Genomic DNA, 24,371 nt, shown 5'->3' with positions numbered 1-24,371 from the left:
TGATCTCTCTAGTAATCACAAGAAAAAACCGCTAGCCTAGCTAATTATGAAGAAATGTAATTAATTCTTAATGCTGCGTGTCGATTTATTTTCATTCTGTCACGTTAAATAACTGATTTTGTTCAGTAAAACTAGTTTAAGAAACGTTGACCTTAAGAAAAAAATATTGTTTATCGTCTTACATGGTGTACGTTGAAAAAAAAAAATTAAACCTACCTAGTTGAAAATATCTCGAAAATTATTTCTTTCTCGAAAAAAGTGTACAAGATATTTTTTACCGAAAAAATGTTTGATTAAATCTTTACTGATTTTATCAACATTTCTGTGGAAAATGAAATACTTTCAATGTTTGTATTCATTACTGATATAACAATTTCCTCGAAAACAGTCTTTATATGTCATTATGTCTTTAGTTTGTAGCTAAAAAAATAGTATTGTAGTTTTGTTTTCATATGAAACTTTCAGAACTGCATATTCTACAGCATCACTCATTGCAATGTAATGTAAATAGTGAAAGTGGCATTGATCGAGTTTTGCTCGTAAAAAACTAGCAATAGGCGGCTGAGATCTATAATTTTTTTGTCTTACGATCTATTTACTTTCAAATATTCATGTATGTTTCCACTTGTGCGATTCTGATACTCTCTCTTGTCAGTTATTAATGTAAAATATTTGTAAGCAGTTTGAACCGCCCACAGAAAATATTGTAGTAAATGTTACATCCACGTATGCTCCAAATTTTTATATGAAACCAGTTTCGGTTGATTTTAGCATCACATTCAGTTTCTGCAATATTTTTTGCCTCAAGTATACTTGGAAGAAGTCGTAGGGTATTATTCATTTAGCGTCCTTAAAAATGCATGAAAAATTAATCGACACTATCGCACTTTGGTAGTGTTAAAAATTGTTTACGTTTAGATGAACATGTGAAGCCACTATGCCAGTCTCGCAACATCGTATTGTGTTTCAAGTTTTTATTGCTGTAACGTTAATTTAAAACAATAACTCTTCCTTTTGAATACGTAATAGAGTAGCTTGCGAAACTAGGACGAGCCACACAACTAGTGCATGAAGTACAAACAGTCCAAATAATTCTCTAATTCTGAGTTAATTGATTCCTTTTTTACTGAAGCGACAAAAATGAGAAATTGGGTGATGAAACCGTGATTGATAACAATATTAATTGATTAAATTCTATTATTATATATTTTTGTAGCAGTTTTTGCTTATGTTGGATCAATTACCTGAGGGAATTTGGAGATTATTGCTTTCGATTTGCAAAGCGAAGACTATAAAAAAATTTGAATTTTAAAATCATGAAATCTTGACAAACAAATAGTAGTAATAGTTTAGTTATTTTATTATAATAGTAAATATCCACGAAACGTTTTTTAAAGTGACAACATGATGAAAGTTGTGTTTTGTTAAGGCACCTTGAACAAATGTAGGTACACTCGAAAGTACGAGCACTTCTTGTCATATTAGAACAGGGCGAATCTGTCAAAATATCACACTTCTTGAATGTAACAGAGGGCAAGTTAATTTTTGTTGGAATACCTTCAGTACAACTCACATAATAAAAGCGTAGATCCCTAGGTCTGGGCGAGGTCCGGAACATTTTTAAAATCGCAAAAATTTAAAAAAGTATCTATTTTATCTGATTTTTTTACTTATATCTTGGAACCTATGCATTTTGGAAGAATATTGAGAAGGAAAAAAGTTTTATAATTGAATTTTGCACAATATACTGTAAGTTAAAAATGTTTTTAAGTTTATTACCGATGTTGCAAAATAGCAAGAATTGATGAAAAAAGGCAAAATAATCAAGATTTATAGATAATTTTTTAAAATTATAAAAAACTTTAGAGTATAATAAAATAGCACATAAAATTTGATTAAAATCGGTTCTACAGTTTTCGCAAAATAATTTTTTTAAAAACATTTAGAAAAATGTTTTCGAATTTTCAAAATGTTGTACAGCTTCAAATAAAGCATCTAGATACTTGAAAAATTTTTCACATAGAAAAGAACGCTCAGGCTTTCAAATGGTTTTTGAAAAATTGAAATTGGTTGATTAAGTCAGTGACAGTAAATTTTTTAAGTTAACCCTTTTTTTATTTTTAAACAGTTAGGTTACATTTATTAATTTGCAATTTAGTTTTATTCAAAAATTATCATCTTAAAGTACGCAGAAAGACGCTTCTTTTTTTAAAAAACTTAAATTCCGTTAATTGGTTTTGGTTTTATTATGTGAGTTGCACTGAAGGTAATCCAGAAAAAATTTGTTTGCCCCCTCTCACATCCACCTCAAAACAGATCCGACCTGGTGTATATTCGAACTAGAAGAAATAAGTATAAAATGTTGTGGCGTTTTGGATGTAACATTGGCTAAACAGTAGTAGTTTTATATTTATCAGGATATTGGGTACGACTTCACACTAAATATATCCTGAAGTAGTTCTATTACTTTTTTTAATATTGAGACTATTCCTTAAATAGTCATATTTCCATATTAAGTTTGGTAATAAATGTAAGACTTGATTATTAAACGTTTCTAAACAGAAAATATGATACAAATACTTTATTGCACATAAATATTAGCTGTTATTTATACCGTAAAACGTAAAATAATTGGCTAATATTTCCTGATTCAGCAAAGTTTAGATTAACAGATAAGTCATAAAAAGTCTGTTTTATTAATTACGTAGATATCTTGCAACAACTACCTCTATGTTTCTATGTAGATATAAATACTTCATTAGGCACGTATTTAAAATTACTGTTAATGTTGTTTATGCTGCAATTTAAGCAATATCCTTAACCTAAGCCTTACGTTTTAATAGATACTAAAGGATTTAGCATGTCCTTGTCCACTGGATATTGTATAACATTGTTGTAATGTCATAAATATGGAATATAAATCAATTAAGCATTATTTTTACTCATACTCCGTATAACCTTGCAGTTTTTATGATCAACGTATTTAGCTGTGGTTAATTTGCTAATAAATATTATTACTTTTTAATAATATGGGAGTTTGGAAAACTAGAATTTTTCTCCCTACTTGCAATTTTTTTATTTTTGGTACTTTTCTGTACTAAAAAACTTATTTATAATTAAAAAACAATTCCACTACTCATCGTTGACTTTCAAATAAAAAAATTAATCCCGATTTAAGTTGTTTTCGATAATAAAGGTATATTACTTTGTCTATAGCCTCCAAGCTTTTTGTACGTTGTTACATACATATTATCACAATTATTCAGATATCTAAAACATTTTAGAGGAAAGTAAGATAAAAGTTTTTCTAATCACCCAATATACCTACTTATTAGTATGTAGCATAGCAATAAGATAATGTATTAAAAAATACAAAAATACATATTCAATTAGGCATATCCGTATTCTTTTAATACCCATCGCAGGTAATGTCATCTGTTCCTCCTGGCTATAAATAAAATTAAAAATGTATATTACATTAAATTAACTATGTATATAATAAAAACTTACTTCATTTAACTCTTACATTTATATTTCTTTTTTCAGGATCAAACATCAATTCATCTCCCCAACAGTCATCATACACAGAAGATGACAGCGACATGTACATGGAGGATATGGACCATCAACCACAAGGGTCCACCGTGCAAGAGCAGAAAGAGCAACAGGAGAGCGAGAACAGCTTCTACCCTGCATTCAGCCAGTCTCTGGGTCATTCGAGACCATTCTTAGAGTACCAGGAAGGAGCATACAGTCAAAGAGCCCAACCACCCTTCCAGCAAGTGTTTGAAGCTCCTGTTAGGTAATAAATTGAGTAGAATTAGTAAAAGGAAATTGAATACTATGTCAGAGGTGTAAAGATAAGTATCTTTATTCTTGTACTTTCTCGTGGGTCGGTTCTCCAAACAGTTTTGAAGTACTGGGACCAATAATGGTCTGTTGTGTTTCTCACTGTCTATTTATTTATTTCCAAAGTCAAAAGTGAGGCTCATTTTCAATCGTAGTGTTGAGTTTTTTCGAGCTGTGGTCCAGTTTATACTTAGCTTTTCATTAGATAACTTTTGCGGGGAAACGGTCAAAATTTGCACTAGCACGGGCCTTCGTGGTACTGAGTTCCAATATTTGCAATGTTCTTCTTCCATAAAGAATGCCAAAAGCTGACTATGGTCCCAGGAAAGACGTTGTACGTACTTGAACAAAACCTAGCCAGATTGTATTGGTATCTGTCAATTCACGTACCATTACACAAGTTTTGAACACATCTTGCTCGAGGTCTTTCTTCCAATTTCATTATTGGATGCCTACTGCATCTTCGTTATAGTTTCTTTGAGTTTAACTCCTCTACCTCTTATTCCATTGTGATTGGTAAATGATAGAATCTGCATATAACTTGCTTTTATAATCTCAGACAACCTAATATTATCACATCTTTAGACCGACTGACAAACTCTATTATTTGCCAAATATAATCACCGATGTCAGTAATTGAATATTTATCTTCAGGCATTTCCGATTTTTCCTGAAAAACCGTTATAAATTAATGACATTTGAGATAAAGAGGTTTCCAGTGATGCTGATTAAGGATACGTACACCAGATTCTTAGTAGAACCATTCCCAGACTAGACTAATTTTTTTTTTTAAATCGTTTTCACTGTTTTATTAAACAGATTTTTTGAGTACTGCAAGGAACTATTCTGGTCCCTATTTGAAGTTCTTACAGCGTTTACAGTTTACTTAGATATTTTATCTTGTTTTTTATCTTCAGGTTTGCCGGCTTCAAGGAAGGTTACCACCAATCCGCCTCGAACCCCGCCCCAAAGACCCACGACCTCCTAGGATCCGGCAATTTCGGCGTGATAAAAGGAGGCACTTTTTACAACGAGAACGACGCCGAACAAGCTGAACAAACGGCCTATAGCGACTTCAGCGAGTTCTTCCACAACGGGCACGGCAGGCCTTCGTTCTACGGAGGACGTCCAAACCCCAAGCCGTACAAGCACGAGCAGTTCGCGAACTTCAAGGACTTCGCCGACATCAATACTCCTTCCGATAGGCAGTACTCCCAGTACGTCGTTGTGTACGTGAACAAGAATGGTACTGAGGAACCGGCTCCTATGAATAAACCCATACACAACAAGCCTAATAATATTATAGAGAGCCTAGCTCTGTTGGATTTGGAATCCGATACCACAACTGAGCCTGAGCCAGAGAAGAAGATGTCCAAGTCCAAAAGGAAGTTAGCTCTGCTGCCCCCAGAAAAGAAACACAGAGCTAAGTTGGCGAAGAAGGAGAATCTTACCAAAGAATTAAGCGAACCTCTGCTTGCGCTTAGTTAATAGTAGTTTTTTTTTTAGTTTTTGGACTAGCTCTCTGATAATTCGACGGAACTAGATGTGACAGGTTCTGTCCAAGGATTGTTATTTTCTTCTGTGTTGTTGCTGTTTTAAATAATGTTGGTAGGGTTGCTAGTAAGTACAACTAGTGGAGTAGGCAATTCAGTGTATAGTAAATAGACCTCTCATTATGTGGTGCTTTCCAAAGACAATTAGGTAATATCTTACAAAACGTTATTTTAGATGAGTTATGTTTTGACAATCAACGAAAACCTGGAACAATTCATTACATACATTACTAAGGTAGAAACAGATTCGAGCAATACTCTGTTCAAAAATAAAGGTTACATAATTTTTTTAATCTGAATACACAGATTTTAAAGTTGTTTGACAACATTAATTTTTAACGTATTCAAACATACACCTGCCACTGTGACATACGTACTACAAATTGTATCTGCCCAAATATGTAGCACTATTGGAAAAAAGAGCTTTCTTCATCTTCCTTCTACCATTGTCATCATCATTGTCATTATCACCATCATCATTGTCATCACCTTCTTCTTTTAACATAGACCTTCAGCTTCTTCATTCATGTTTCATCCATGTTCTTTAACATTTTTGGCTGCTTTTTGGCTTCTTCATTCAATCTGACTTTTTTATGATCCGATTTCCTTGGGTGACAGGTTGGTATGCTGGATTAAAAAAATGTCTAAAAAATTAGTGACATTAAAAAAATATATTTTAATTGAAGACCTCACCCCCTTCACCATCTCCATCGACTATACCTAATGAAATTGGTAATAATTTTGGATTCATACAGGTTTTGTTCTTTCTGTGAAAGACACTAGAATGTTATCAGATTTACTTTCATTACCAATTCATGTAATTTACACATTCTCCGTTATCGAAGAAAAAAATAATTGAGGAAGAGGAAGTAGAAATATATATTTAAATCGAATTCCACCAAAAGATATTGTTTCAGTCACAGTGGCTTGTGGTCAATCATGGGTGACTAGATAATTTTTTGTTAAAAAGTAATTTGTAAATCATGTTATAAATTCAGTGCCTGCAATGGACAGTTTCGACATTGTTTTGAGCAATTGTTTCCCAAGTATTGCTTAGTAGGTACTGAATTTTGGTATCTCCTTGCGTTAATATTACAAAAGAAGCTTTCCACAATAAACAGAATATTTTACTTTTAAATTTATAATTTTTGTATCTACTTAAAATTGTACATTTTCGTACATTTTCTGCGCTTAAAAATTTTGAAATAACAATAATCTTTCTCCCCGTAAAATCTACACATGCGTCATCCTTATATAAATAAAAATGATAAAAACAATCGATTTTGTTGTGATTTTGCAGTTATTTGTAACCTCTCAGTATTATAATTCACATGTGTAGCAAATGCAGCCACGCTAAAAGTAATGAATAAGCAGATATTTTGTAATAAAGAATGTTAAAAAAAAGACATCAACGGTTGCATTTTGCTTTGTTTTCTTTGATTTAATTCTTCAATAATCTTATCCCTTTTAAATTTATTGTGGTTACTTGACAAGTTATTATTAATTTATCAGAAAACAAAACATATTTCCCTAGTTAGTTGTATTGTTCTCATCAGTTAAAACAAGGCATAATTGTCACTGCCCTAAGTACCGATAAATAATGTTCAATTATGCATTTTAGTAAATTATTAGCATTAGATGTTTAAATAACTAATTGTCTTCTCTAAAAAATGGATGTAAAACATGGATTTTAAATTAGATAGTAGGTACAATTAACAAATTTTTTTCTTAAAGTCGAAATTTACCAAAATATCCACATTCTAGGGAAACATTTAGTTAAGTATTTCGATTATAATGTCATACTTTAGAAATATACTAGGTATATTTTAAATGACTGAAAGATAGATTAAGAGTTATGTTTAAGTTAAAAAGTTACCAGTCTAGTTAGGAAATATAATGTTGTTGTAGCGAAATTGTAACATTATAGACATAAATAAACGTATATTTTTTTAAAAGCTGTTTCAGTTCCTATCCATTTGGAGAACATACAAAGAATTTGATACAAAAGGTTTTAATTAAAATTTATAATTTTTTTATTGATTAGGGTTATGTATGGAATAGTATATCAGAAAATTGCCTTCACGGTTTTGCTGGTACATACAGGGTGTCTCACTGTGACGGCCCATTAGAATTATTTCAGAGACTACTTCGATTTGAATTTTGGTCTTCCTCGGCCAATTCTGGAAAATCCATTATTTCACCTGATGTTAATTTTTAGAAATGAAATTTTCTTCCGACTCCATCTTTGAGTTCATCAATGGCCAAGGTATTTTCTTTGTTTTCATCAAGTTTTATTTGAGACAAGATCGTTTCTTTAGTAGAATGACTAGAGACGTACCTTTTTCCAAATTGATTAACAAGAAACGAAGAAACCCAGCTGTTATGCAGCACAGTCGAGGAAGATTTGTCTTGCCCTTTAAAATGTCTTATCGTTGTCATTGTGATTCATTTTCACGTTCCATCGACTTTAAAAACATGAAAAACATTCAGAATACTTTTTCAATAAATATAAAAGAGAAAAAAAATCCACATTTTTAGTGGGTTAGAGGGAATATCACCTTGTAGGGCCAAACAAAATGTTTAATTTAAAAACAAAAACGTTAAATTTGGTGAGCCGAGATATGGCTAAAATACGGAAAAGCACAAATTAATTTTTTTTGAGGTAAGGTTTGCATTTGCTGGGCTGAAAATTTTCATAGAACTACCATTTTTCATGCTGAACATGCCAGTATTTTTTTCGTCTCGATACACTCCGGGGCAATTTTCATTATTTTATCCGGCTAGGCCCTTTATATTAATTAGTAACTTATTTATGAAATTATTTCTTTAGATATTTCTTATCAAAAAGATTATATGACTTTTAAGTAATTTAGGAATTAATTTTATTAGATTAACACCTTGTAAACTATATATTTCACTAATGCTAAAATTAAACTTCATCTCCACGCTCCATCTATTGGGCGGATCTGAAATTTCACTATATTCCACTACGAAAACTAGAAATCCTGTTCTATACGCATAATAAGAATTCTGTTTTTTTTTTTAGTAACACCGAATAGAAATTCCGAATATTCAATGAACTTTCAAAAGGTGGCTAAATTTTCTTTTTAATAATGATCATTGTTAGAAAATGCTAAGATAACAATGAATAAAGAAATTAGTAAATTGCAGGCAAACTCATGCTGACTAATGTTAATGAAATTAACTAACTGCTCTGACTTCTGTACTGTATCTTTCGTATCTAATGTTTAAATAAACATACTTAATATACGCGAATGTTCATTCATACACTACTGTGAAAAGTGCATGCGTTTGATCTACATATAGCAGAGGTAAGATTTTCAAATATTTTTTTGTAAATGTCATATATAATGTAAAGAGTTTTATTTATACTATTTATTAAGATATCCCACACACTTAGAGGTTTTCCTTAAGGAGATCTTCTTAAAAGGTTTAACGTTTCAAATCTAGAAAACAGAGGAAAATGTCATTCCTGTGTGTTTTTATTATGATATAATATAAATAACTTTTAAATAACAAAATTGACTGTCCTCATATATAAGAAAAGATAAAATTTGTATGCTCCGTCGCTGCACACTCGAAGTAGATACCTAATAATTTATTTCACCGCGGACAAATAAAGATACTTAAATATTTTCCTTTGTACGATATATGTTCCAGTTATAATTCACTTAAATCAGATGACTAACTGTAATCTTAGATATATTAAGTCAATTTTACAATGCTGATATTTGGTACTGAATTTTAATTTTTTTTAATTTTAATAGCTGTATTATTGTTCTGGAATATTGTAAATAACTGAATAAATAAGATAATAATTTATTTTTACACCTGGACAGTAATTCTTCTTGCCAAGTTTTAGAAAATGCAAATAATTGATAAATAGCTACAACGAATCATGATTCACTGGATTAAAAATAGATAATTAAAAACGTTTGATTCAGGAGGCGACCTCTTTCGATTAAAATTGGTAAGATAACAAGCACGTGCAGGCTATACAAAGACTGTTTATGAACCCACACAGTTAGTTTTTCTACTCAAAGGTAGATGGCCTGTGCATATTTTGAGAGAAAATTCGATTTTTTTATTATTAAAATAACAAATATTATACGATTTTATAATACATAAACGTAGGTATATACAGGGGCAACAAAAATGAACGAACAAACTTGGAGAGCACGTGGAATTCATGGTAATAATGGGGGATTCACAGCCCCATATATTTTTTTCTGAAATACTTTGTTGCGAAGGTAGAGAATTTAGAAAAAATTTTAATTCCTACGATTCTGACAAATATTTTTGAATATTTACTTTGAAAAAATGTTCTTGTCATTTTACGTAATGCGTTTCATTTTCGAGTTATACAATTTTATTTATACAATTTTTTGTTCACATATCGCTTTATTTTATAAAAAACCGAATAACTTCAAAATGTAAACATAGAAACGACAATATCTTATTCTTACAAATAGGATGAATAATAAAAAAATCTTTTTAACTCAGTTCTTTTAAAGTTAGAGGCGTAGAAATTTTGCTGAAAAAGCGAGTTATCATCTTATACAGGCTCTTTCAGAAAGACATATACAGGGGGTGAAAATACGACAAAAATTTTTTTGTTTTATGAACTATGTCTATCTCCTCTTGTTTTCAAGATACAGAGCGACAGAATACAATTTTTTAAATAGAATTTTTACGAAAATTCCCAAACGGTGCGAAATATTTTTATGAAATTTGGTATTTAGGGTTTTTTAAATAAGCTAAATACTCTAGTCTAATTATTTTTTGGATATTTCATAGAGGGCGCTAGTTGTATGGTACATTCCTATTACATTTTAAGTTCTATTTTTTTTAAGGTTAGGTTTTTTACTATTTAGGCTCCAATTTCTAATGAACAATTTTATTTTCTAAAAATAATGTACTCTTGTTAGAACTTCCTAATGTGGACGGTTTTCGAGAAAGAAAGGCTTTTAATTAAACTCTTATATTATTACGGTGTATAAGTGACTTTTCTCAAAGTAGGCTTATGTCAAAGCTTATCGAGGATGTCTCATAAACAACGCATACATTCCTAGTAATATTTTGAACTCTACTTAACTTTATATCAAAATTTTAGTGATTTTAGTGACTATTCTATTTAAAAAATTTTATTTTGTGTTTCTGTATCTCGAAAACAAGAGGAGATAGACATATAGTTCATAAGACAAACAATTCTTATTTTTTTTGTCGTACTATCATCCCCTGTATTTACGGGAGGTCTTTCTGAAACAGCCTGTATATCAGTCACTGGGCTACATAATTTTTCACTGAGCAATAGGCTCACTCAAGTGACACGAATCATAAGCTGGAATTGTTTACGTTTCTCGGAATTATAAATTTCTTCTTGTTTAAATAAAATGATCCAAAAACCAAAAATGCATTTTATATACTTTGCGCAACACTTTTGAGAAAGTGTATTTAATAAAATAAAAGAAAACGCCGTTTTATTTGACAATAACGCATTATCTTGCAGTGAAGTCACTAGAACTAAAATTTCTCACTTGCTAATTATCGCAATGTAACAAAATAATGCTGGTTTATCTTTATCACTCTTTTAAGCCTCTTCAAATCGTACTTTAGTGAAATAACAAATCTATAACATAAAATCTATAGTGCCGTAGGGCTCTACCTTGGGACCACTCTTTACACATTTACTTACTTAGACTGCTATTGAAATTGTGCTTACTGTATGTAGACGACACGAAACATTACTTTAAAGTGGACTTTCAATCCGACTGTAAAATACTACAAAATGATTTTGAGCTGAATTTCCCTGCAAAGAAGATTCCATAAGCTTTGCCATGACCATCAGGACCTCATGTTCGATACAGCTGATTGTCTAACACCAAAATGTTACTCGTTTACAAATTTTCGCGAAAACGAGAGGAGTGCCATGAAATTCGAGTTGGGGCATGCGACCGAGTTACCTCAGTCAAATCAACAGCCATGTTCCGAGTTCAGAGATATCAGGATCCAAACCGAACAGTAGTACCCGAGAATTCGCGGAGCCACCCTGACCTTTGATCGAACGTCGACTTTGGTATCTCGCAGTTCTGTAACCAGAGAGGGTCTTTAGCCAGAGTGAGTACAGAATCTGAATTGAAGTGTATTCATTGCCTTTCATTATTTTGAAGTCATCCTTGCTTATTTACGAGGTAATAAGACCCAAAATCAAAAGTACTTTTTCCGGATTCGAAGATGGAAGTCAAACTTTAACTACATAGTGACATATATTGTATACACTTACAAAAATAAATCTCTTGTCCATTCAGAACATTGTAAAAAATATGCTGAGAGCTCACCGTTCGAATTAGACCAGCCGCCTAACCATCCAATTTACTCACGACTTTCCATGTCTGTGGTAAATACCCTAAGGGCTAAAGCCCAGCTTAAAAAGCAGTAGAGTTTGCCAACTTCTTAACAGAACAGCCTATTCAAATGGAGACAGACCCACTAGCGTGTCTAGGTATTCCCCGACCATTCGTAGTGGATGGTTCTATGAGAAAGGCGTCCGACAACCCCATTCACCCATCTGCAAAGCCGTCGGAAGCGAGAACCCTGGGAATGCCTGTTGTTTACGAAGATTTCGGCGTAAACAATAGCCTATTTCAAGGTAAAATTCTGTTACGAAACTTGTAGCATTCCAATTGAGTAAATCGGATGTTACAACGAAAAAAATATATCCACTCAATTCGTCATAAAAATTCCCCCCCAACCGCGGCACATAAATCATGATATCCGCGCGTAACGCGGCCCGGACCGTTTACAAGGCCCACTTGATAACGGCGGGCACGCAAACAAGCTGCGAGAATTTGTAAAACTGTGATTTGAATACCTTGCTTAAGCGCGAGGGTTCCTCTCTGCCCAATTTAGTTCTGCGTGGAGAGACCATAAAGCCATAAAACGCGATTTATAAGTTTATTGCGGGCTGACTCTCATTTGTGGGGCGCGTTGCCGCTCCCTACGAACTTCTTGCAGAGTTCGACGTGTGCTCGCACGTCTCTTGTATTATGTAATAATTTTTATAGGACTCATATTTTTTACGCATGTTTTCGGCACAGCCGAACGCAAAGAAGGTAGTTCATGTTCATTTCAAGCATCAGAAATAATCTTCGGCGAAATGGGTTCAGATTCGTTTATTTTAGTGATGTTCGTCTTCTACACTTCTACACTAATTTTTATTTTTTTTTGTGGTGGAAGGCATTCAGATTTAAAATCATACTCGATATTCGACTGTTTTCCATTACATGAAGTTGAAGTTGACAAGTTGAGAAAATGCTTCTCGAAGAACCACCACACACCAACAAATCTAGAGAAGTCTCAACCTCTATATCAAAGGCACCCACAATATTTCTAAAGAGGAAATCATCAGCACCTTGAAACCCATAACTCGACACCTCCTCCAAGGAGTTATGGAAGAACAAAGATAAGAAGCAGCATACATATGAATTGTCAAGCTCTCAAACCAAAAGTTCTAACGATCAAGGAACTGATAAAAATTTGATACTTCCAACCGCCGAAGAAAATACGAATTGGACACAAGAGTACATATCCAAAGTGGACACCTTCCTGCAGGATCCGGAGAAGATCCCTATCAAGAAAGCTGAGAAAGAGATGGCGACAACCATTCGAGCAACTCACATTCCTCAGAAGCTACATAGGGGCCATATTCCGAGTGATTTAATGACACTCCGATATTATTGCCTTCCAAAGATCCACAAGCCAAACGTATTACTCTGGGCAATAGTCCACGCAGTTGAATCACTCACTCATCCACCAGCTCGGTACATGCCACACTATATCAAAACGCTGGAGATTTGATTGACAAGATCAATTCATCTAGATCCAGATGATGTCCTAGTGGGTTTTGATGGATTCCTCAATACATCCAGACTTCAGCACCACCATGGAGGTGGAAGAAACTAGCATCCTGCCGTTTCTGAATGTCCTAACTAACACAAGGATTTTGGTGAGAGGGACAATATTTTGGTTAATATGCTACAGGTCGGCAATAGAAATTCGGAAGAATTGAGATAATTTCAATGGAGATGAGTCGCTAAATCTACCTGAAACTTGGAGACAGCTCATGTCCAAAAATCAAAGTCTGGAACAACACAAGTCAAGTACCAGAACGCCATAGATCGGTGCACATGGCAAATAAAATGTCAGCCAGAGGATTTAATTTTCAGTTTAATGGATCCTTCTGAAGAAGAGAGCTATATGCCTCTCGAAACGTCAACTGCAAGTTGTTTGAAGGCTGCTTAAAAACATCTATATTATCATAAACTCAATGAAAAACTGTTGTAGCAAAATTGTACCCGTTTATTTTCCAATTTATAGATTTATAAATTCCGCCAAGGATCGTAATTCCTGCGGAGCGTAGCCTCGCAGGATGCGTGGACTTCCCACTGTCCTCGCTTAGCCCGGCAAGAGGTGATCTAGTGCACTCGGGCTCTCATAACTTCATCCGACCCGATCATGGCCCGCTGGGGACTCTATGACAAATGTATCCTTCCGCCAACTTCAAATTAGTTCCGTCCGTATAGGGTGATATTTTTAGGCCGGATGCTTCTCCAAAAAATGTGATATTTGGACATGTTTTTTATGATTTAAGATGGAGTACATTTTCAGTTCTTACCTATAACCAGGTTTTTTTAAATCATGGATATTTCACATTGTTTATTTCGTCGAGAACTGAACGAACATTAAAAAAGAAACATGAAAATATAATTCAAAAAAGAATATCTTCTTAATTAATGATATTGTGGGGAACTACTACTTCACGGGCTATTATACATATACCCCGACTAGTATTGCAGTAGCTAAGATCATTCGTCAGAAGAATCACCAGACAGAGGTTTATCTACTTGGATGGTCAAAATTGTGGGAAACAAACTACTCTCCTGACGGATAATCTTAGCCGTATTGTTCCAGGGCTTCTCGGCATTTATCCGGGAGTATTTAGATGGGGTAAAAAATAATGTCAAGTATTCATGTAACATTTGCTGTACGAATCTGTCAGTTTTCGGTCTTAGATGTTTTTAGGTATAAGTTATTTGAAATGAACCATCAGATCATCCAAAACATTATTGGCTATGGATAAGTTAGTGTCATCAGCGAAAAGAATTGCGAAAGCGTCGTTTCTTATAGAAGCTGGGAAATCATTTATATATATAATAGGAATAATAGTGGTCCCAGAACAGAACCTTGAGGCACCCCGTAATTCAAATTTAATGTTTTTGATTTGTAGTTGTTATGAGCCACGTATTGTTGTCTATGGCAGAAGTACGACTGAATAAGTGATATGCTTTCGCGAGTACAACCATAAAATTGTAATTTATCAGTAAGAATATTGCGACAGATGCAATTGAAGGCTTTGGTGAGGTCAACAAATATCGAACACACATACTTACCCTCATCAAACCCACTGTTTGTGAATGTAGTCAATTTGTCTATTGCAAGTGTAGTTGTCATATTACTTTTGAAATCGTATTGATTGGGACTGAAGAGATTGCTATTTTCTAGATATACAAGAAGTTGGTTTTTCAATATTATTTCGTAAATTTTTGCAAAACAGGGGATGATCGATATAGGTCTGTAATTTGATGGATTGTTGGTATCATTTTTTTTAAGGTATAACTTTAGATATTTTGAGACAACTAGGGAAAATAGTCTGGGATAGACATAGATAGTGTCTTTAATACTCTTCACTTTCACTTTGTTACTAAGTTCCTAAACGATTCTGGAAATGAATTCGATTAAAAAATTCATCTCCTTTTAGTACTGCGGTTGAATGTACCAAACATTCACGGTACTTCCATAGAAATGAATCCATTGGATTCGCAGAAATAAACCATCTCTTCTTTAACCCATCTAGTACAAGTAGATAATAGTAACATACTATTGGGATAGTCACATACATCAATATTGCAACTAGGACAAGCTCATCGAACATGATATGTCCTATAGAACACGAAATGTTTTCTTTCTAAAGGAACACTCTATTAATACTTGAAAATACCAAATACAGAAGTACCAAATACTTCTGCTTATTGAAACGATCATTGGTCAATTTATCAATGGACCAATTAGTCAATTACCTTTATTATGCTTGCCAACACTTTTACAATTAATTATTGTACTATATTGATATTTATTTGAGTGTACAAATTCCATATGCAATTCAAACCAAAACGATATAGATTTTTTAATTCATACAGAGTTTGTATATTGCTGAAAAGTTCTCTTTAAGAGTCTTTTTTAATAGTGCAAAAATGTATAGTATGCTCAATTTTTAAGAACCTTTAGTTTGACCTATAGGAGAGTGGTTGGAACGTATTTCATCTGATGTTTTTCATGTGAAGATGCATATTTAGTTTCTAGTGAGGAAAGAAGCTAGAGATGAAAACATAAATTTTAAATATTTTACCAAGTGTCACATTTTTTTGGCTGCCATTAATATTTTTGTAATAATGTCTATGATGCAATGTTCTTCAATTTGTAACATTTTTACAAAACTTAAAGAAAAATGTGTAGCATTTATTTCCCTATGTTTTCAGATTTCACAGAAAAATAAATAAGGCAGAAACCTTTTCAAATATATTTACATCTTTAGGGGTTAAATATATTTTGTTGCCAAAATATTTTATTTTAATTTCAGTGCTCCCATTTTATCTAATTATTTTGAATTATAAGGAAATAGAAAAATGTGTTAAAATATCATTAAGATTTATAACAATATATGCTTTTTTTAGACATTTAGTTTTTACTTTATGCCTGCACATCTTTTGTGTTCGTATGGTTCACAAATATTGTAACTTTTTAAGATATGTAATACATTTTTTTTGCTTTAGACTACGCTTAGGGCTTTGCATTTTTAAAAAAAGAATCTATTTAGAAATATCCATTTCAATCTCGGCGAACAAAATTATGTACTAATTGCAGATATTTTTCTGTGACAATGCATGTAACGTAACATTGGTGTTCTTCTGTCGATTAATGTTATTTTGTGTTCTAATACGGTTTGCGGCCCCATCACCTGGACTGCCGCTGCGTTAGGACCACGTCGACGAAGCGAGGAAACCATATTGCACACGTAATATAACAAATAACTGTCTTCCGAACGAATATATATTTGCTTTATCTTGCGAGTAAAGGTAACTCAGAGGGAGTTCTGTCGAATCGATATGTCAATGGAAGTTTAAGAATAGCATTATAACTACAAAACATTTAGTATATATAGGAATATCATATAACCTCAACAAATTCTAATTTATCAGAAAATTTTGTAACATATCTACAGCGACAGTCCGTACGATATTTGTTGAGATAGAATTCCAAGAAGACCCCTGCGTGAGTTTCGTGGAATTAAACGCATTCGGTACCCGAGGTAGAAAGACATTGGCGGCGTGGCGTTCACCGTACCAGCTTGCAATGCATACTGTGTCTTGCAGTTACGAAGACATGTCTCTTCGGTTCTTTCCTTGGAAATCTATCTCAACAGATATTGTATGGACTGTATACAATGGTTACGCAGTTACGAAGCCCTTTATAGTGTAGTTCGATAATCGTAATAAAATAAGGAATTTAGTCCCTCCTAACTTTTACCAGTTTTTCCTAATGTTTTCTCACAATTAAATTATGGAAATTTTATCAGCAGCAATTGTTGACGAAGTGGATGAACAATATACATGCTTCGAAGTAAGATTTTAGTTCAAGATCAAGATCAAGATGTCCTTTCAATATTGTCTGCTGCTAGTTTTTGGTCTGTTTGCCGCTGAAATTTACTGTCAAGGTTTGTAATATTAATCTTTTATTAAAATTTAATTTAGGGTTTTTTAAAATAGGCTAAATAACGGAACAATTTCTTCCTTTAAAAATTATAGTGAACTAATAAACCCAATATTCACACAAGAAATAATTTTGACAGAAAACACAGGTTTTTAATTAACAATTGTAATTTTTTATTAATCATAAAGTATACAGCGTTGATACAGAGCTCCATTTCTTCCCTCAAAGCGTGGGTGTCGTCAGCCTTGTTGTTATGAACCTTGGACATCGAAAAGCCCTAAAGAAAAAACCCAACGACGTTAAATTGCATGATCTGGGACGCCAATTCTGATCATCAAAGTAATTGAATTCTCGGACTGTATGGCATATGGCATCGTTTTTTTGCAACCTCATGCCATCTACAACAATATCTTGCAATATAGTCACAAAAAAATGATTATCACGTCGCGATAGCGAGCACCATTAACTGTTATTGCCTGATCAACAGCATTTCCGATGAAGAATGGTTCGATGATGCTTCCAGCCCAAAATCCGCACCAAACAGTGACACGTTGTGGATGCATTTGTTTCTTAACAATTGCTAGTGGATTTCCTGAACCCCAAATGCGACAATTTTATCGATTATTATTAACGAAGCCATCAAAATTAAAGTGAACATCATCGCTGAAGACGATCTTGTTCGAAAAGTCAGCATACACTTGCTCCAAAATCCACTCAACGAACTTTCTTCGCTCTGCGTCGTCAGTTCCTGAGTCAATTGAACTTTGTAAGCATGAAGATGCAAATCTTTCGTGAAAATACGCTGTAGAGAGCTTCTCGGAATGTCCAGTTCTTGACCACGGCGCTGAATTGATGTTCCTGGACTCACAGCAAAACTGTCAACAATGAAAACGCGTTGAACTGTCACCTGTCATGGTGTATTTTTTCCGTTGGCTGCACTTTAAACACTTGACAAGCTCTGTGGGGATTTTTGTTTGCTTCGCCATAAATTATGAGAATATCATAACATTCGCTATAGCTAAAAAAATGCGCCATTTTCAAAAGAAAACTTGGAAATACGGCTATTAAATGTACTCTCGAAAAACAGCACAGCAATCACTACAACAATGTATTACAAACTGACCTTCGAATACAGTCCGGCTTCATAAGAAACCTACAAACTCGTAAAAAGTGTTACAGAATTTTTTGTAAGTACTCGCCGCCATAAAATACATGTATTTCAGCAGTTCCAAAACAGTTTTAAACACAATTTTAATTAGCTTTTTTCTCTGTGAGCTTAAGCTTCCGATATAAGTTTGTGACGTCAGTTAACTCAGTTTTTGCTCCTTTTTCACCCCTTTAAATTTTTGACATAAGTTCATTAACACCCTGTATTGTAATACTTTCACAATCGATAAGGTAATCAGTATGTAAATGTCACATTTTTATACTATTAGGCAACTTTTAGTTGGAACTATTTGTGCTACAATTAATTATATGAATTTTCATGGGCGTCTTATCCGTGTTGGAAGTAAAATAGAGCTAATGTGGCCCGGAGTTGTTTGTTGAAAATGAACAAGCTGAAAAATTTATTTAATTCTGATCGAAAATGGTATACTAGTTATAAGTAAAAAGACGCAACAATTTTGGAAGAAATATTTAGTGTTCAATCTCCTTTAAAAGATTCAAAATTTACCCGATGTAACAGTTTTTTCGTTTTTTTTTTTTTAGGATGCAGGCTCAACGCAAACAGAGACAAATACTTGCCTTTGGTGTTTCACAATTACACAACGTACTTTCAGTTGGTGGTACCCGAAATGGGAGAAGTACATTTAAACACAGGAGAGAGCGTCACTTTGGCTTGCACTGGAAAAAAAAATTATTTGACTGAAAGTACGTAAGATAAAAATTGTACTTAAGACATTGAGAGTGTTATATGAATAAAACGCATCGAAGTCGACAGTGTACTTTGTCGTTCTATATGCTGACCGAGGGCATTATTATCTTATAACACCCGTGATACCTTCAATTGTCAGTCTCCTAGTCTGTTATTCAATTAGATTTTTTTTGCTTATAGCTGGCATAATTTTAAGTTAATAAATATTTATTTTCATGCTAATGCTTTTCAAATATATCCTAGGGCGTAACTTTTCATTTAATGTATCTCAAATAAGAAATTTTTGACAGAAAATCATACTGGCAGTACATTCAAATATAATTACACTTACATCATTATTATAAACGTATAATTTTTATGATATCATAATTCACGTTTCAGCTAATTCAAATTCAACGTACGCTACGTGTATAAGTGGAAATATATTGAGGCTTTTCCGGAAAAAAATATATTTTGACGATTTGCGGTGCAATAAAGATATAAGAGGAGATATTAGAAAAACTAGGACAATATGTGCTAATGGTTGGGGTTACATTACAGAGATCGGTTATCAGATAAAAAACAATGATTGGTTTACCTTGATCGAAGTCTGCTACGATGACGACAATGGAGTAACTTTTTATACTGCGCACAATTTATATGGAAATGAAATCAAGTGTAAGTACCTAATTGATGAGGAAGCCCGTGAGTGAATCGTACATGATGTAAAAACCTTCATAAATACCCGAGTCACACGTGACCGCTATTGTTAGGCAACCAAACATACAATGAAGTCAATGATTAACACACAATTCCCTAAAGACAGATAGATCATTGACCAGTTGAATAGATTTTAGATTTATTTTACAAACTTTTAACTTTAATCTGCAAAATATGTTTCTTTTTCAATAGAAAAACATCATTTTTTTACATTTTTACCTACATTATAACCATACTTACTCCTCTAAGGTATTTTGAATTTTTATTCCATTCTACATATATTAAAAAAGTATTTTTTGATTAAGGAAGGTTATCCTTTAAAAAATTGCTCTTTTGTACTCCACTTTCATTTACAGATACTAATGAAAATAATGTTAATAAAATACAAAAAGTTTTTGTTATATTTTTTTCAATATTTAAATATAAATTATAGGTAAATTAATTTAAATGACAATACTAACATGAACACAACATTTTTTATTAGGCTAACAAAAACTTGTTATATTAATTAATTAATCAAAATTTATAATAAATGTTCAAATTTACTCTGCATTTTATGGATTCAAAAACGCGTTCAAGTTCATTTGTTGTTATGTTTATTTCATGTTCAATTGCTGCTTCCAATTCTTGAAGTGTGTGGAGAGGGCGTTTAAATATCTTATTTTTGATATGGCCAAATAGGTAAAAATCTAAAGGCATGAGATCAGGGCTTTGAGCAGGCCATAATAACTATAAAATTCCTGAAGATATCTTATAGGTTCTGCTGCAGTATGAGCTGTAGCTCGATCTTGTTCATGCCCATACTACAGTTCATCGTCATGTATTAATTCCAGGGCTTATTGTAAAATGTTACGGCATTGATCGGTCTCCAGTTATTGCTTCTCCGAAAAAAAGGGCCCTATTATCCATCTTCTTGAAACTCCTACTCAGATACCTGTCTTCTGAGGATTTAACGATGTTTCAATAAAATTATGCGGATTTTCTGCAGCCCAAGCTCTATAATTCTAATAACTGTTTACTACATAACCAGATAAATGTACCTACCTACTTACACCTCATCGGAATAAAACGTCCGGTCCAATAAATTATATATTATATATTTATATGTTCATTAAACCATCGACAATATTGTACTCGTTGGTTGTGCACTCTTGCATAACAGAAACCTTATTCGGATGTATATGCACCTGTTTTGTGACAAGTCCCAACTGATACACCTACGGACTAACCAAAAAAGCAGACAAAAACAAAATACAATAAAACACATAAAAATATAACGCGCATATTAAAAAGTTTTGAAAATCAATCTGTTTTGTTTTCCGAGCTGATAATAACCTTTCGTTTTTAATTGTTTTTGAGTTTAAATTTGTTTGTTTTTGCCTGTTTTCGTAGTTACAGATATCATAAATGACGTAAACAAAGATCAAAATTTACAGAGCAATTTGAGTTACATCTTTCACCGTTTAACAAAATAAACGCGATCTGTTTTAATTTTCATATACCTAATTTTTAATTTTCTTTCAACGGTATACAGTAGGTATAGCTCTTTTTTATTTGATTAGTTTCCCATGCATCTACTAAGAAATTTTGAATGTGCAAATATAGTTCAAATTACACTTTAAAATATATTTCAGATTCTGCAAGGATCACTGATCGTCCTGGTTTTAGCACGGATGGGCTAGGACCTGGCATCGCAGCTTCATTGGCTTATACTCAAAATTTTCAAAAGTCAACTTTCAGTAGTCTGCTAGGTTCAGCGCGGTTTGCCTCGTATTATATAAACAGAAATTCATACCTCGCAAGAGGCCATTTGTCGCCTATCGCCGATTTTCTACTCGCAACTTCCAAACGTACAACTTTCTATTTAATCAATACAACTCCACAATGGTAAGATCCATCGTTATAATTATAAGCGTACTTAAAAAGAATTGCAGACATTTACCAATGCAATACAGCTCACACATTTGCATTAACTTTATTATTGTACTCTTTTATTGTATTTTTCTGGATTCCGGCAATGAATAATAGTTGACCATGTTAAAAATATAGCTGCTATTGTCAAGAGTAACAATTAAGGAATAAATAAAAAGACAGTGTTTGAATCTGCGCCATATTTAACACAACTTCTATTTTAATACAGAACAGATGTCTCATTTTAGCAACATTCATATAAAATTTTAACAAAAATTAATTTTCTTAATTACGTACCTCTAATTGTTGAGAATTTAGAGTAGAATGCTGTTGTACTTATGAACTATACATTTTAGAAAAAAGCTCAAGAAGGCATACAACAGTTTTTGTTGAAATAAACATTCTCTAATCTAATTTTTTTCACAGTTGACATCCGTTAATGCTAAAAGTGACTCTTTGTTTTTGTAGGTATGTAAAGCTGTTATGACGGACAGCATTATATCATATACACGGTGTCCGGGAAAATAAGATGGCAAGTTCCTTTAAAAATTTTTCGTACAAGCCCTATCTGCACCCGAGAGATTTCTCACATTTCCCGGACACCCTGTATATTAATTTGAAATCTGCGGCTTCGGTGAATCAAAAATAATAGATCAAAAACTCTTTCATTTCCAATATAATTTTTCTATTTCTAGGCAAGTTATCAATGGAGGCAACTGGAAGAGTGTGGAAGCGAGCATCAGGAAAACTGCAGAATGGTACAATCGTACTTTTAGGATTCTAACAGGCACCTACAGAGTTTTAACTCTTCCCGATAACAAAGGAAACCTCAAGCCAATCTACTTGGTATCTAAAGACAAATTTCCTGTTCCGCGCGAAATTTGGAAAATCGTGTATGATCCTGAAACTCAGTTGGGAATTGCCATCATCGTTATAAATAATCCATTTATGAAGAAGTTGTTAAAGGATGATATTCTTTGTGATAATATCTGTGACCAGTACGGTTGGGGCACGGTCAACTGGAATGACGCTAGTCGAGGGTATACATACTGCTGTGACTTAAGTAAATTTATAGAGGTTGTTCATACTACTCCTCGTCTGAACGTTAGAGGCGTACTACGTGGAATAGCTTCTCCGTAAGCTAGCGTAAACGTAAATGATGAGGGAAAAGTGAAATAGAATATATCTTATTAATAACTAGAGCGATCACAATCGGTCCGCTAGCCATTGGGGTCGTCTGTCAACCACGCGAACTGCCTATAGTAAGATCATATTCGATGCAAAGTAATAAATCATTGTCTGTCAAGGGACCCAGTGCAGTACGGTTTTAAGGGGTTTAGAAATTGAATAATTTATTTATATATTATGAAGGGACGAAGGGATCAGTTCACGTCTAGCACCCTTGTTCCTACAAAAATTCCTTTATTCTCATAAACTATTTATTTTAAATGTAATTTATTATAAATCCAATTTGTTTTTTAATTTCCACATGTGTACTGCATTTTACCTCTGTACGCGCCACTGTTTACTTGTTTTTTGGAGGCGCTGTCTGTTTTATGATCAAGCTCGCCAGGTTAGTATTTGACGTATAACCGACCACTTCGTACACTCGATGCACTTGGGCGACTACAGCTACTACCAGAACACAGTGCGTATGCAGCGGTATTTCAGATTTAACATTCAATTTCATTTTAAATTTGAAATGGTTCATCCTACGCCTCCTAAAAATAATGACACGATTTTCCTTTGATAAAAGACTGACAACTTTTTGCTCTACTTTACATCGAATACGATCCTACTATAGCTGTCGGTGTAGTCGAACGATTTTTTTACGATTTTAGTTATCTTTTGATGCATAAATGTGTGTAATTATGTCGAGCGTACTTAGTGCTAAAAACAGCAAATATTCATGCTATACTGACTAAAAAAAACAAATTTACCGGTAAGTAGCTATAAAATAATTAACATATAAAAACTATTCAGTTGATATTATTTTTTTGGAATAGAAAAGAACTTTCTGAAAGGAAAGAAAACCAACGGGTTTTAAAAATACCTATTTAAGCTGCTCCCTTCGTTTAAATATTTGATTTTCAATTTTTTTTTATAAAATTAATAAAAAAAGCAAAGAGTAATAAATTATGAAGTACTCAGGTTAGCATCACAGTTTTGTCAGTAGTAAATTTGTCCAACAAAGTGTTATTATTTCAAGTGAATGTGATCATAGGGAAAATTAAATGACGAACAATGAACAATACTTTCTTTTACTAAAAAAATATACAGAATAATGTAATTCAGTATACACATACTTGTATATGTACAAAAACGTTTATAATAAATATTAATACAGTAATAAGTATTAAACAGTGCACAACACACGTATAAAAAAACTGGCGAAAACCAGAAGACTCAATTTATGTTTGATTTAATCTTAATACTGATTGCATGTAACCTACCATTTGACATAGTAAATAATAAAACATTTGATTCCTACTGGAATAAATATAACCCTAAGTGGAAATTACCATGTCGGACAAGCTTGGAAGTAGATTATTTAATTACGCAAATATTACATTAGTAGGTGTCAAACGATCGTTCTCTTCAGATTAAGATATTTTATCACCGCCTTGTTCCGCCGT

At 33.1% G+C, this 24,371-nt stretch overlaps 2 protein-coding genes across 3 annotated transcripts in view; both read left to right on the top strand.

The window, feature by feature from the left end:
• LOC108905714 overlaps positions 1 to 7,334 on the top strand; it is a 40,415-nt gene extending 33,081 nt beyond the window's left edge. Inside the window, exons 2-3 of the mRNA XM_018708697.1 lie at positions 3,547 to 3,802; positions 4,767 to 7,334. Of these exons, the coding sequence (XP_018564213.1) occupies positions 3,547 to 3,802; positions 4,767 to 5,337 (827 nt within the window). The 3' untranslated portion in view covers positions 5,338 to 7,334. The remainder of the gene's footprint in view (positions 1 to 3,546; positions 3,803 to 4,766) is intronic.
• A 1,219-nt stretch (positions 7,335 to 8,553) lies between these two features.
• LOC108905712 lies at positions 8,554 to 23,068 on the top strand. 2 transcript variants are annotated; one of them, XM_018708695.1, is made up of 6 exons: positions 8,554 to 8,734; positions 17,119 to 17,253; positions 18,960 to 19,121; positions 19,507 to 19,782; positions 21,459 to 21,711; positions 22,431 to 23,068. In XM_018708695.1, exons 2-6 carry the CDS (start codon positions 17,190 to 17,192, stop codon positions 22,873 to 22,875), a joined length of 1,200 nt encoding a protein of 399 aa, XP_018564211.1. In that variant the 5' UTR covers positions 8,554 to 8,734; positions 17,119 to 17,189; the 3' UTR covers positions 22,876 to 23,068. The 2 variants fall into 2 exon arrangements, with proteins under 2 accessions (XP_018564211.1, XP_018564212.1); XM_018708696.1 differs by having other exon boundaries at positions 17,116 to 17,253.
• Positions 23,069 to 24,371: the final 1,303 nt, after the last annotated feature.

The sequence above is a fragment of the Anoplophora glabripennis genome, unplaced genomic scaffold (assembly GCF_000390285.2).
Source record: "Anoplophora glabripennis isolate ALB-LARVAE unplaced genomic scaffold, Agla_2.0 scaffold31, whole genome shotgun sequence".
Lineage (NCBI taxonomy): Eukaryota > Metazoa > Arthropoda > Insecta > Coleoptera > Cerambycidae > Anoplophora > Anoplophora glabripennis.
This window is presented reverse-complemented; position numbering and strand designations above follow the sequence as displayed.

Bases quoted from the DNA above. Each gene is read 5' to 3' on its own strand.
- LOC108905712 (XM_018708695.1), top strand. From the start codon at position 17,190: ATGTCCTTTCAATATTGTCTGCTGCTAGTTTTTGGTCTGTTTGCCGCT. The intron at 17,254-18,959 runs GTTTGTAATATT...TTTTTTTTTTAG, and splicing joins CGCTGAAATTTACTGTCAAG to GATGCAGGCTCAACGCAAAC. The intron at 19,122-19,506 runs GTACGTAAGATA...TTCACGTTTCAG, and splicing joins AAAAAATTATTTGACTGAAA to CTAATTCAAATTCAACGTAC.